This window comes from Rosa rugosa, chromosome 4 (assembly GCF_958449725.1).
Source record: "Rosa rugosa chromosome 4, drRosRugo1.1, whole genome shotgun sequence".
In the NCBI taxonomy this organism is placed as follows: domain Eukaryota; kingdom Viridiplantae; phylum Streptophyta; class Magnoliopsida; order Rosales; family Rosaceae; genus Rosa; species Rosa rugosa.
In genome coordinates, this window is record NC_084823.1 from 43630559 (window position 1) to 43645706 (window position 15148).

The 15148-nt window shown below is 37.4% G+C and overlaps 1 protein-coding gene and 1 long non-coding RNA gene across 4 annotated transcripts; both read right to left on the minus strand.

The window, feature by feature from the left end:
• Window positions 1–963: 963 nt before the first annotated feature.
• LOC133741934 (uncharacterized) lies at window positions 964–3066 on the minus strand. The gene is made up of 3 exons (XR_009862250.1): window positions 2843–3066; window positions 2212–2290; window positions 964–1254 (listed from the first exon to the last, which is right to left on the minus strand). It is a non-coding gene; the product is annotated as an uncharacterized LOC133741934 (long non-coding RNA).
• Window positions 3067–12219: 9153 nt separating this feature from the next.
• Window positions 12220–14427, minus strand: LOC133746000 (BAG family molecular chaperone regulator 1-like). 3 transcript variants are annotated; one of them, XM_062174156.1, is made up of 5 exons: window positions 14318–14427; window positions 13520–13786; window positions 13163–13419; window positions 12936–13082; window positions 12220–12847 (listed from the first exon to the last, which is right to left on the minus strand). In XM_062174156.1, exons 2-5 carry the CDS (start codon window positions 13752–13754, stop codon window positions 12584–12586), a joined length of 903 nt encoding a protein of 300 aa, XP_062030140.1. In that variant the 5' UTR covers window positions 13755–13786; window positions 14318–14427; the 3' UTR covers window positions 12220–12583. The 3 variants fall into 3 exon arrangements, with proteins under 3 accessions (XP_062030140.1, XP_062030141.1, XP_062030138.1); XM_062174157.1 differs by lacking the exon at window positions 14318–14427 and adding an exon at window positions 14180–14194; XM_062174154.1 differs by lacking the exon at window positions 14318–14427 and having other exon boundaries at window positions 13520–14164.
• Between the last annotated feature and the right edge of the window lie 721 nt (window positions 14428–15148).

Genomic DNA, 15148 nt, shown 5'->3' on the forward strand with positions numbered 1-15148 from the left:
CTCCTAGATTCTCAATCTCTTTCACGACTTCAAACCGAGAATAACATCCATCACATCAACTACAGGTGGAACAGGCAACTCAACCTCTGAAGCCTCCACCTCATCATCAACTGTCTACATATAAGGATCCTGTCCCTACACAAAACCCTATCACGATATCAATGGATCGTCTAATCCCTGCTTACAGGTGTCCTACCACTTTAGAATACAATCAAGATAAGGTCTAGCTTTATCTAGCCCCCCAAAAAATTCTTTATCACACAAACTACCACTAAAGCACTACAAGCACTGCCACAAAGGCTGCCATATGCACAAGTCTTCTATAGACATCAGGAAAAACCCATACTTTTACTCATAACGTTTCCTTCTAAAAGCTCATCACGTAGTGTATATAGAATCACCACACAACCTTCTTAGTCTACACTAAGAATTCAATCTCACACAAAGTCAGCATAGTTGCCTCAGAGTCACTTAAAACACATCACCCATGCCAATTACCAAAACCCCACTAAGACATCTCGTTACAAAACAAGATATCTATTATTTGACATGTACATCTCATCCAAAAACATATGTACGTCCAACTTAAGAAGACAAACTTTCTATCCATTAATACTCGTATCCATACTAGGTACGTGCATAGGTCCACATCATGCCTTCAACCAAACACTTCAACATCCAAAAGAAACTCATTTCCATAAACAATCCTCACCGACTCATCAGAGTTAAATCCGGAGGTTTCCATTCCTCGAAGATTGCAACTCACGGAAGCAAAACTTATTCTAAAACGAACCTACCAGGCCATTCTACCGTCCTACGGACTTACACACTGTCTAGACCCCATACTAAGACATACCCAATGATTATACCAGTACCGAAGAGTATATGATGGGGATCCGCTGCAGACGGGCCATCACTCGGGGAGTACTGATTATCACCAAATATGTACCTTACGCTCTGATACCAAACTGTCACGCCCCGAATTTTGAATAACCAATTCAAATCCGAAACATGAATAAACAATTAATACAAATAACGTTCTGAATTTTTTTCTCACAAACAAACACACCACTCGCCACTCAACACAAAAACTCGAAAACCTCGAGTTAATTATTACAATTCACTCTTACAAAGTAAAATTGCAAAGCTCTAAATGAGCATAACAAACCTCACAATATAATGCTGTAATTCACATAACACTACTCTAAGCAGCCCGATCACCGTCCTGGTTCTCCTGACCTGTAGGATTTCCCGCTACACAATTTGAATAGTGTACCGGGAGTTGCAACAACACAAAACCCGGTAAGCTTTTTACAGCCAGTATGAGTAAACAAGAAAGAACTGTTGATTTTAAATTACAATTCTTATAACTCAACAACACAACCAACAATCTCAACATCCACGACGCAAACGTCAAACCCATTCAATATCACCACTTTGGTCTTATCACACAACACTATCACCATTTTTGGTCCTATCTCACAACACTATCACCACTTTGGTCCCATCCCATAACACGTTAGAGCTCTAACCACATCGCTACCAGTCACCTTGGCCTAGGTGCAAGTAATGCGACATACTTCGGTTAATAATAAACCGTCGCGCTTTGGACATCCCCGTCCTCAGCACCATATACTTCGGTTAATAATAAACCGTCGCGCTTTGGACATCCCCGTCCTCAGCACACAACTTCGGTTAATAATAAACCGTCGCACCTTGGACATCCCCGTCCTCAGCACACAAACACTCCGGTTATCCTTAACCGTCGAACTTCGGACACCTCATCCTCAGAACCCTACATTCTCTAACTCTATACATCCTCCAATGTAAATCATGAATATTAACAAGAACTCATCAATCATGTTCATCACATATAATTATGGTAAGTCACATGTCAATTCATAATAATTTAATCATCCCAATTCCACACTCTTCAATGTCACACCATTCACATATAATCACGTAAGTATATATATACGTAATTATCCGCTCAGGGATAATCACTAATACCAACTATAGTTCACATGCAATAAAACCGAGAAATTCATTTGTATAGTAAAAATCATTTTACTTACCCATGGACCGTAGTTGATCAAGTCCATATGATTTTAAAACAAATATTTATTCCATAAATATTTTCACGCAATTACGACAAAATAAGGTAATTAAATTTATTCGGTTCGTAATATGAACCACGTGAGGTTTACTCACCTCTAAATTCCCGCTGCGTCTTCTTAACAGCTCAAAATACAATTTCACGAATCGTCCGCCAAATCAAACTGTCGATCACCTAATCAAACATGACCTTAACTTAGCCAATAACTCAAAAACATAATCAAACGACAATCCAACGGTCGGATTGAAATTAAATGATGATCCAACGGTCGGATCCTCACGGATCGCCTTCCTAATCACTGTTTTGCATTTATACGAAGATCCAACGGTCGGATCTTCGCCCATGACCACACAAAGCCGCTGGGACAGTCATAAGATCATCATATCAAAACTACAAGTCCATCTGACGGTCCTAACTTCACATATCATGAATCAAACGATCGAAATCGATCGAAACGTAAAAATTCATAACTTAATCATATGATATCCAAAAATTGCGTATAATATATCAAAATGATTGTATTGAAATATAGAATCTGAAAATGTACAGAAACCATATTTTTGACCCCCGGAGGTGGCCGGAAAGGGCCGCCGGAGTTAGGGACAGAGCCGCCGCCGACCACCGCCAATGGTGTCGGGGCCAGGCTGCTCCGCTTCGTCTCATCATGCCTAATGATTTTCTTAACTAGCATGTAAGCTGAAGATGACCGGAAGGGATAGAAATTACCTCAAACCAGTCGGGTTGGCCGGAAAAAACCCCAGAAACCGGCGAGCTCCTAGTTCGACGTAAAAACTGCAACTTCAGGCCTCGATTCCTTCTGGAGAGTTGTTAAGAAAATCAAGGCGAACTCAGTGGTTCAAAAATCAATCAAAACGATGCACTACAGCTCGAGATATCACGATCGAAAGGTTTTGGTTTTCGATCGAAAACCGGTCGAGCTCCGACGAACGTGAAACTGGTCACTCTAGGTGCGATCCTTCTAGTATGATGATCAGCAGGTTGAGGCGAGTTCATAGAGCTAAGGATCGAAAGTTTTGGTGGCCGGAGCTAGGAGAAAACCGGCGTTGACTAAAATCGAACTCAAATCGGACCGGGCTTGCCGCCGCCGCTACAGGCCGCGCCACCGTGCAAGGCTGCCACAGACAGGTGCGCAAGGACCATACGAAGCCAATGGAAGAAGTTTGGTGAGGATCGGTGGCCGGAGGAGGAAGAAATAGCCGGAAGAAAATCGAAGGCGATTTCCGGTCGGGGGAGGGGCTGCAGCTCAATTTCCATTTTTGGAAGTTTCTGAAATTATTTTCGGAAATTTCCGAAAATGGAAGATTTATACTAAATTGGAAACTTTTTCAAAAAATCATAACTAATTCATACGAACTCCGATTTTTGCGTTCTACATATGCACGCGATCGTATCGACGAGCTCTACAACTTTCATGAAGGGAGTTTTCCCAAATTCCATACATATAAAAAGTCGATTTTCGCGTGCCCCTAAATAACGTACGTTTTCGAAAATTAATCGTTCGAACTAATTCCACAACTTCTCCGAGCCTCGTACTCGCTCCCACTATTGTGAAATCATTTCTAAAAATCCACGGAAATTAATTTGGATTTTTTTCGGGGTATTACAATTACCCTATTTAACAAGGGATGAGAAATAGGGATGTGTTAAAGTTGTAAGGAAAACAATATTATGTGTGGGAAGCTCATTTTGTCTGGGCCACACCATGGCGGGTTCATTTGTAATATTGTCGGTCTGAGTTAATAAAGTGTTTACGTTACTGCTAAAAAAAATATCAATTTGAATCCTTACTTTGTTAAGTGTTTAATTTCACACCATTTTTTCTTGGTGAAAAAGAATATATTCAGATCCTTGCTCTCCTAGTAGAGTGCATTAATGAATATTTTCACATCTTTGCTCTGACTATAACAAAACAAATTTAATGTGATTGGCGAACACAGATAATTTTCAGATACGTCGGCACATGAGCGGAATTAGGATTCGTAACTTGGGGGGGGGGAGGTGTCAGAACATAAACATATATTATGAAAGGGATATTGATATACTTTTATTTTCATTTTGAAAACTTGTTAATTAGATATTTTTTTGGGGTCTTTCACATTGATACAGAGTTTTTGTTTTTTTTTTGTTTTGAGAATTAATAAAGAGTATATTAAGTGGTTTTTAAACGTATCACGTATTTTGTTGGATTAAGCAAAATCTTATAATAATTTTTTCTTCTTTTCATTTTTATACGTGACACAGTGGGCCAAGGGTTGAGGGGCCCAGTTTATTAATCATCTTCCTATTCAGTTTGATTAGCAGCCTTTTAGCTTTCTGAAATTAAATCTACACAACCCTTAAAAAAAAAAAAAAAATTAAATCTACACAAATTCTAAGAGGTGTACGGACCCTTGCAGACAATAAGGTAGCTCCGCCCCTGCGTCGGCATATAATTTTCAGGCTGCGCATAACATGGCTGACCTTAATGCTCTTAAAACCTAGAATATGCAGTCGACCTAGTCACTTCAATTGTCATCGTGATATATTATTCAATTATCCTACAACTAACATTGTTGTTATTGACTATAAACAAGAATACCATTGTTAATTGCTAACAGAGAAAACGCTCGAAAATGAATTAGTTTACCAAGTATCTGATTCATCTGTATTGACAAAGCAGAGGTCGCATGCCACTTTGTGATTTATTGATGAAGTATCAAAGTCTAATTAATTGAATACAATCATTATAATATCAGAATAAGCGTTTTTGTTGGTCAAAATTATAATGAGATCACATTGTGAGTACCTCGTTTCACATGATTTTTTCTTTTCCATTCTTCCATTTATTCAACGGTTTCAACTATTTTAATTCTCCAATCGTGCTTACTGCTTAGACATATATATTTTTGTTTAAGCGTTGAGGATTGACTTGAAAGTGGTAGACATGATTCGAGATCAGAAATAAAACATTAAAACCAACGAATATGGAAGAAACTAGTTAAAATTTTATATTTGAATTCAGTTCCATGGCCATTGAATGTGCAGATTTTTCGACAATATATAAACTGTTTCATAGCAGCTGATATAATATCCAAGTCTACTTCACTTGAGTTGCTTAGATTCTTAAGCGTCTTCTTGGTGGTACTAATTAACGTATCTTGATCATGAACCAAATTAATAGCAAGAATGTGTTTGAAAAAAGTCTATATTTCTTATCATTGATCCCTCACCCCAAGAAGCGTTACAGCTCACTGCTTGATTTTGTAGTCTAATTTGTTTCTATAATCAACGCAATTGCTTCAGTTTCATTTTACTTGTCCCATACTCATGCAATGCACATGTTAATATGTTATTAGTGAAGGGAAGAGGAAGTTTTCTTGTCACCCACTTCTTCAATTTTTTTTTATATTTATGTATTTCTTCTTTTTTATTTTACCATAATAATCATTTCAGATGATTTTTTTTTTATTATAATAGGTATTTTAGGTAATTCATAATTTGGCTAAACCTGAGCGCTTTGCTTTATAGATACTAGTTTTCTGCTCACATGCTCTGCATGTGTAAAATTTTTATAATTATTATATTGAGAAAAAAATAGAAGTTATTTGAGAAAAAAGAAAGTGAGAAGTTATCTAAATTGTGGGTGGTTATTGCAGACATGAGTAGTTAATTATCTGAAAATTATTTATTTCATTTTTTAATATGATTTTTAATTTTGCTATTTATCATACTACCACTTAATTATTAAAAATGATTTAAAATTAATATAAGGTCTAAGGGTTTTATTGTCTTTTCACACCTACTTTGGCTAACAAAGCCTCTTTTCTTAATAATAGTATAGATATTAATTAAGGCTGGCCCCGGGGTGGTGCAATCTGCAGAAGGCCTCCAACCATTGAGAGCTAGCCTCCGAATTTTATTTTATCTAAGTTGGTTACTCCAAGTACCAACAACAGCCTATGGAACCATAATCGATATCAAAAAATGCTTTGGGTGAAGGCGTGAAGCATTCAAATTGCTTGGGATATCTCAAGTATTTTGGAGAAATTTGGCAATTTTAAAACTTCGTGGATTTTCAAAGACGTGTGTCCATTGTAACGTAAGAATTTCAATAAAAATTTTTAGTAAGAAATATCAATAAACACTTATAATATTACAAACTAACATTCTTCATACATGCTCTGCATGTGTAATAGTTTTTTATTTAAGAAAAAAAAAATAGTTATTGCAGAGAGAAAATAGTGGGAGAGAAAAGTGGGGATTGTGAGATAATTTATTTTTAATTTTCTTAATAAAAATCTACTTTATAATTGTCATATTTACGTACCCTTGTGATTCAATTTATTCTCAAAGTATTTTAATTTTTCAGGGTTAAATCTGGGGTGGTGCTATTCACAGTTTCACACACCCATTTTAATTTTCTATTACTTTAATTCAATCTTTTTTATAAATTACTCTAACTACCATCCTTGTAAATCTGTTTCTTTTTCTTTTTTCTTTTTTCTATTTGGCAATTCAATCATGAATCAAACATCATTATACAATAATTCAATTTTTTTTAACCTATAAATGAAGGAAAAATAATACGTTTATTAAGTAGAGGACCTGTATTATTAGACAAAGAATATGCTTCCCAGGTAATCACCTTCACCCAACTGAATCCAAATTGTAAAGTTTGTTCTCATACTTTGCAAAGTACCAAACTCAATGCTTGTTTGTTTATGACTCTTAATCCAGGTGCATCAACCTCAAATCGAAAAAAAAATATGGAATCAGCGTCTTATCCTCTTCAGCCACAAGCTTCCACATTGCAGCTGATAATGTACACAAAATTTGGAGATGCTCTACATAATATTGAATGCAATGAGTTGCAATCTTCATGTCGGGAAAAAATTATGTTCTACTAGCATAATATAGTAGAACAAATTATGTTTATAATCATAAGGCCATCATTATTAGGCTGTTGTAAAGTTCTATAGTTGCTCAATGGATTCGAATATACCAAATAATTTCAGTTAGAATCTTACCAGGAATAATGGATTCAAAGGGGCTCGAATGATCACTGAACTCATATATTTTTTTTCCATGACTCCATTGCAAATCAAATGTAAAATTTTCTCAAAAGATGGGTCTAAAGTTTCTTGTTCTATCATGATTAAACTTCAAAGCATCATAATAGAGAGATAGAATGACTGTGCTAGAGAAGTTTTTGATGAAAAAGAAAAGAGGGAATCGAAAAGAGTTTTAAAGTCCTCTGTGTTTGCGGGAAAATAAGGGTTTAGGATTTGAGAATGATTGACTTGCCAAATAGAAAAAAGAAAAATAAACATAATTATAAGGAAGGGTAATTAGGGTAATTTTAAAAAGAAAATTGAATTAAAGTAATAGAAAAATGAGTTAATTACTGGTTACTCCCTATACTTATAGGGTTTCGTCGTTTCAGTCCCTCATCTTCGAATTTCACTTAAAAAGTCCCTGAACTCTCAATTTCCTCTAATTTCGTCCCTGCCGTCAAGCTCCGTCTAAATTGCCCGTTAAATTGCTGACGTGGCATTCCTCACGCGCTGAAATGTCTAATTTACCCTCACTTACTTTTTTTTTTATAATTTATTTTCTTCTCTCTCTCTCTCGTTTTTTTTTTTTTTAACCTCTTCTCCTTCCTCCTCTGTTTATCTCTGTCTTCTTCTTCCAAAAACAAACCCAGCTCTCTCCATCTTCACTTCCTGCTCCCTCAACCTCCTCCATTTCTCTTCCTCCTTCGAACCCACCTCCACAACATCATCAACATTCACTTTAACTTCCAGAGGCCATTCACATAGGCCAAAACAGATGCAAATATGCAATTCAATCGATTCAATTCTCATTCATAGAGGCCAAAACATATGCAATTCAATTATTAATTAATCAATTGATTCAATTCACATCCAAAATAGATACAGAGGCCAAATATTGATATTTCAAAACAGATACAGTAAGCAAAGTCATCCAAAACAGCTCGAACCCAGAAACACCATAGCCCAAAATCAAAAACTTAAGAATGAGAAATTTAATCGAATCCAGCAACTTAACAAGAGATTCAAGAAATTCGAACCCATAAATCGAGCTTGAAGAATCACCGAGCTTGAACCCAGAAATCGAACCCAAAATTTCTCCAAGCTTGAGTCACCGAGCTTCACAGAATCACAACTTGAGGAAGAGTAAAAGAGAGCAAACCAAGAGTGAAGATCAGTTCGAGCCTTCGACTGAAAAGTGTAAACCCAGAAATTGTGAGATTGTGAGAATCATGATTTCTCTAGAGAGGCAGCAAATCAACTAAAAGTCTAAAACCCAGAAATTCGACTTACCAGCTAAAAATCGAAGAACCCTATCTTCGATACTTCGTCGATTTGGTTATTAAGTTTTAATCCTCTTGCCCTCCGCTGCCGAAGCCTCCCGATCTCGACCTCACGATCGTCTCCGCCAAGCACCTAAAGAACGACGACCTCAAGCCCTACGCCGTCTTCTGGGTCAACCCCAACCTCCTCCTCGCCACCAAATCCGACGACTCCAGCTCCACCCGACCCGTCTGGAATGAGCGCTTCACTTTCCCCCTCTCCTTCTCCCTCCACGAATCCTTCCTCACCCTCGAAATCTTCCACTCCAAACCCTCCGACACTCCCAAACCCTTAGTTGGCTCTCTCCACCTCCTCCTCAAAGACCTGACTCGGATAAATAGAGGAGGAAAGAGATGGAAGAAGAAGAGATAAAAAGAAAAAAAAGAAAAACAGAAGAGAGAGAGAGAAGAAAATAAATAAATTAAAAAAAAAATTTAAGTGAGGGTAAATTAGACATTTCAGCCCGTGAGGATTTCTACATCAGCAATTTAACGGGCAATTTGGACCGAGCTTGACGGCAGGGATGAAATGGGAGGAAATTGAGAGTTCAGAGACTTTTTAGGTGAAATTCGAAGGTCAGGGACTGAAACGACGAAACTCTATAAGTAGAGGGAGTAACCAGTATTTAATCCTAGAAAAATAGAGAGGGTGTGTGAATAGAGAAAAAGGGTGTGTGAATAGCACTATCCTAAATATGTTAAAAATTTCAATTTTGGCTAACAAAGCATCTTCTCTTATTATTAGCAAACACATACTAGAACGCGCCTCCACGCGCTTGTAACCTCTTTCTGGTTTTCCTTCTCCGTCCGGCGGCACGTCCTAGCGACGTCGTCGTCGGACGGGACCGTTTGGTTTAGCGGCTTTCGTGGCTGCTTTGTTGGTTGGTGGTGAGGCCTTGGGTCTGGATTCCGGGTTAAGGATGGGGAAGGTACGTTCTGATAACCAGAAGCGAATTCCGAGTCGATGGTGGCGGACGGGGTTGAAAGGGGGATGCAGGTGGCCTACACCGCTATGTAGCGCTGAGGCTCGATGGAGTAGTGGGAGGCACGGCGAAGGGAAGATGGGATCAGAGTTTTTGCTTCCTTGGGGAGATCGATCTGATCTAAGTCGAACAGTGGTGCCATACCAGATCTGGCATCTGGCCAACGATGGTCGGCATCTTGGGTCCGGCGAGTCGTGCGGCGTTCACAACGGTGCTTTGACGGCGGTGAGGACTCGATGGGTGAATGGGGGTGGTAGTGCGATTGTAGGGAGGCGGCAGGATCTCACTTGGGCCGGGTGGGGCCTTCCCACATTCCTAGACAAATCTTGGACCTGGGTTCTTGTGTTGGGCCCAATCTGGGCTAGGTTGTTCTTTGTTTTAAGCTATTTTGTTTTTTTCATTGTAGTTTATTTTCTGCTTTCAATAATTTCCGAACACTACATTGTTTGGAGATGTGGGCTTTGTCCCGGCTTGCGCACCTTGCGTGCCATGTCTGTTCTAGATAGGCGGCGAGTTCCTTGCTTTGTCAAATGGTCGCAGCCTCTTAGTGGCAGAATGAAACTAAGTGTCACCGGGTCATATTTCCGGTGGCAGCATACTGGGAAAGCTGATAGTATTGGTAACTCATGGCTCCGAGTGAGCATTATCTTTCCGGTTTGTCACCACAATTGTAAAGCGAATGGAGTAGCCTATGGTGCACTCTTCGCTAAATGGTGCATGTTAGAATGCATATTCTTAGATGAGACGCCTGTTATTATCTCGGGTGGTTCTCTTGAGGCTTATTGTACTTTGGGGTTAAGGTACTATGTTCCCCCCACAACCACCCCCCCCCCCCCCCCCCCCCCCCCCGTGTATTCTATGGTTTCATTAATGGTTAAGGCGTGAGGGCCGCTGCACCAGCCCTTTATGTAAAAAAAATTTAAAAAAAGGTACAATACATAGTCCGTGAATTGAACTCAAGACATTTCGTTTTATAAAATAAGCACTAATGTCATTCAATCAAATAATTCTGAGCTCGGAAATATCTATTTTAAATTATAAGCAAAAGAAAAAATACTAAAATTTACTTCTGCCAACGTACAACATCCTCATCGGAAAATTGTTTTTTTTCTTTTTCTTTTTAATTGGGAAAAATTAGAAAGATATATGAACTACTTTTACTGACGAAATGTCGTCAACACATTTAAAACAAACATATGAACTACTTATGCCAATGAAACATTTGTCCTTAATACCCGAAGTGAAAATCCTTAATTTAATTGCTTTATTAAGAAAAATATATGAACCGACAAAAATGGTCGGCAAAATATTGTAACGAAAAAAAAAATTAGAAATACTACTTATGGCGTCGACGACGAGACCCAAACCGGAAATCCTTTTGCAACATATAATCAACATGTTTGAGGTTCCTGAAGATTGAGTACCAAAGTAAAAAACCAATTTCACCTCCAAAATTTAGTAGTGGTTTCCCAAATGAACCCATTTCACCTCAAATTTGAATGGCAGATACGTTTTGTATCAACTAAAGCCTCACCCTGTTTTCCACTGTTAGTCGAAAACTCTGAGCTCTTTGCCCTTATGATACATAAAACATAGAAAAGCTAGAAGTCTATGCCCACATGAACAGGGTAGATGTCATGTTACTTACAAGATTAAATTGCATTAAGAGGAAGACAGTGAAAGAAAAGAAAAAAGGAATATGGGTATTGGTCTCATAGTTTCTACTTTCTTTCTTCTTCTTTTTTGAGAAGAATAGTTTCTTTCTTCTTTAGTCCAAAGCTAATCCACAAAAAAGCACAACAGACCAATGCCTTTGAGAACCTTCTTTCAGTTGCATTGCAAGAGTGCTTTTAGTCATTTGCATATATGGCCCTCATGTGCTTCTTCTCTCTAACAAAGCCAATGATATCCAGTCCACTCATTCATTCATTCAATTTCTCCAAAGATATGACCAACCAAACAATCATAGAGCGACCACTTTTTTGGCTTTCAGTATCAGTTATCTGGTGCACAAATGATCATTGTCTATAAAGTCCACACAATTACCGTCTGCCATGTGCTAATTATAAGCCACAGGGGCCCTACTCAAATGTTCATGTGTTTTCCAATCAAACAATTTCACAAGTTTTATCTCTAAATCTGGTTGCAGCCTGATGTTTAGTATGAAAACTGAAATGGAAATACAGAAGAAAAGGATCATTGGAATGAACAAAGCACTCTTCAAAGGATAGATAACCCTGAAAATGCAAATAATAAGATCAATTTTTAAATATCTCTTTCCTCCTACTCTGCATTCTCAAACAAGCCCATAATTGGTCTACACCAAAGAGAAAAAAAGGCAAACCTAGTCAGAGGAACCGATAATCTTATTTAAGTTGCTTATTACAACATGTTGGCATTAATTTCCACTATGATCTTATCAAAGCCCTCCAAAGTCAAAACTGCTTTTCTTTTGATTTTGTATGATTGATCAGAACTCATTATCCCCTAATAGTTTTCTGCAATTCTTTATACTTCAGCAGCAGTTGCAGCCATACAAGAAACAAGAGATCTTCATGTTCCACTTATTTTAATGTCATATACTTCTCCTTTAACCACAACCAGTTATGCAATATGCCGTTCATGAATAATTAAAACGATTAGCAGAATGCCTAATGGTCCCAGAGATTCCATTGATTATTTATGGATACAGAAATGGCTATGAACTGGAATTTGGATTATTGGGATTATGATCCCAATGCAAATAATTAAATAATAATAACAACATCTGATAGAAGAGAAAATAATTATAAGATCTTGTGACTGGATCACATAACAACTTCCTTATTGGTATTAAATAAATCCTAAATAACCCACCCCAATCTCTTCTTTTATGTATCCCCTTATCTTTTTCACTTATCCACCATAAGTTATATACAACATTACAACTCAGCAAAAAGCCAACTCAAAAAATGATATAAAATAATTAAGATACACATTGACATCATGAGCACCACCTTAACCTTTTCAACAGGAATCCAAGGAGAACAGACACTGATGACCACACCAAGAACAATTCTCATTTGGTTGGACTTAGAAATTTGAGGATGACTTGCTCAAGGAACCTTTGATTTACTCGAAAGTTTCCCATTTAGTTGTAACAACTACCGACTCAGAATGCCTTTGCTGTTGTTGCTGCATCTTTGGTATTGTCCTTACAGAATTTCCCTTTTTTGTCGGCGGTTGCTGTTTCTGCATTGGCCTCAAGTCTCTCGAAATTTGGCCAATTGGGTTATCTTGTTTCTGCAATTGGATTTTAGCCCCATTGCTGCTAGATTTGGAATTCTGGTACTTCAACATATCAAGAATCTCAATGTACTTCTGAACTCTTCTCACCTACACGTTTATCGATCGAAAATTAATGCGTGATATAATAGCAATAATGTCTAAGCATATAGATTTTAAAGAGACTAAAGAACAGTACCAGCACTCTTCTCTGCAATTTCAAATCTCCATCTGCAACAATTCCATCAAGTTTAATCAACCTCACCATCAAGAGCTCCGTCAAATTGTCCACATCTTTCTCCATTACTTTCCCACCATTTGAAGCTGTTGCTTCCAAAGCTGTGACCTATTGACTAAGAAATTAGTAAAACTTTCTCTATCATACATTTTAGCAAAAATTATTTTGGTTTAATTCAATCAATTTACCTGGCCTGCAAGCTTGTCAACTTCCAAGTTGATTTCAGCCAAGGCTTTCGAAGACTTCTGAGAATTTGCATTTCTGAGTAACTCTAGGCACCTTTTTTCTCTACTCACAATGTCCTCCACCAACACAATTTTGGATCCATTTTTAACTCTTGCCACATCAAGATACTCTTTGGAATCTCTCTCTTTGTTTTTGTATATCAGCTTCTGATCTTCATGATGCAGTTTAGTTGGTCCTGCCAACATTTTCTTCAACTCTCCTGCAATTCAAAAACCACAATCCATAAAAACTAACTACTAATAAATTAATTAAATCTCTCTCTTTCCAATCAAACCAAAAAAACATTATATATAACATACCAAAGCTAGCATGGGAGCTGATACTAATTTCGTGATACGAAGAACCATACTTGACTCTAACTCTGATTATGGGAATCGAAACAGAAGTTGGATTCGTCTCCCCATTGCGCTTTTGAACCAACATTCCACAAGGCCTGATTTCCAAGTCTGCCAAATCCGTTACTCCCCTGCCATCCGCAGAGCCTTTACTTGCTGGTGAAAACATTTTGTTGATCTTTGACTTCATTGGCTCCATCAATATCCAATCCTAGAGATCTTCTTCTGAGGCTTAAGACAATAAAAAGAACTACTCAAACAAGAAACCTCGTCAGGAAATTAAAGTTCAGAGAGGGCTTTCTATGTTCCTCCCTTGAATTAGGGGTAACCCCAGATGAGAAGAAAGAACCTTAGGACCCCAAAAAAGCCAGACCAAGGAATCAAAGAAACCCACCCAGTTATGGAAAGAAATATTGGTGTGTGGAAATAAAACTTGGCCTAAGCATCGGATTAGTACACAACAAATTCAGTGACCAAAACTGATCAAGTCACTAAATCAAAGAGTGAAAGAGAAAAAGAAAACTGAGATCTATTCAAAGCAGAAAAGAAAAACCAATGGCCAGGAGAATAATATATATCAGTCTATCTATATAAAGAAACAAATGAAATCAATACCCAGCTTACGTGAAGGAGAGGTTAAAAGAAAAACCTGTGGCTTTTTTTTTTTTTTTCCAGAGGGAAAAAAGTAAAATGAAACTAAAAAGTAGCAACAACAAGAAGCATTTAACATGCAGATAATTGAGCTCTTTTTTAAACATGCACCTTTTTCTTTCCTGAAGACTTGTCTGTTATGTGATATAAACTCACAAATCAAACAGAGGGTCCCTATGAAATGAATGGGGATGTAACCCAACTGAAAAGCCAACATGAAATTATGAAAGAGCTAGGAACATGTCAAGGCCAACTCATCACAGAAAAAATCCCCAGCCAGTTGGCTGCTGTCAGCTTGCCTAATCTGGTTGGTTCTCTGTGAAATAAACTAGATTTTTTACTTGTATAACACAAACAATTAATGTAGGTACATAAAAGTTAAATGTATTTTTTGGAAGAGACACGCATGTAAATTTGCAGATTCAGATTATGAATGAGTCACAATCATGCACGTAATGATGTAGAACAGTAAATTAATATTGACAACTGAGTTTGACCTTTCGAAGCTTATTGGTTGGCCTATCAATTCTAGTTTATCATGATAGACTATACAGAAATTAATTATAGAATTCAAGGTATTATTCTTAGCATTATTTGGTGATACCACAAGGTTTTTCTAAATTACTCCTAATTTATAGTATTCAGGGTGCTACAGATCCTCCTTGGCGTATAAAGATGCCGATCAAGGATATTCATTTACTATGTCAACATTTGAAGAGAAACAAATTTCTTGGCGTCCGCAATAGCAAATACTGATCACTCCCATTCTGTGATGGCTTGGCAAAACTCATTGCTTCTTTCAGCAACTCATGCTTTGTAAATTTCTTTTTTTGCAAATCGAAAGAAAAAAATAATAATAATAATTCTAAACTAGAAAATAAGCACAATTAAGTTGATGTTTGGACCAAAATGAAGCAAATAAGAAAGAACTTCGTAGGATCA

What these genes read in the sequence shown, in the direction of transcription:
- LOC133746000 (XM_062174156.1), bottom strand. Translation starts at nt 13,754, where the DNA reads ATGGAGCCAATGAAGTCAAAGATCAACAAAATGTTTTCACCAGCAAGT. An exon ending in CAGCTCCCATGCTAGCTTTG is followed by an intron (nt 13,420 to 13,519) that starts GTATGTTATATA and finishes TTTGAATTGCAG; the next exon opens with GAGAGTTGAAGAAAATGTTG. An exon ending in TTGACAAGCTTGCAGGCCAG is followed by an intron (nt 13,083 to 13,162) that starts GTAAATTGATTG and finishes CTTAGTCAATAG; the next exon opens with GTCACAGCTTTGGAAGCAAC.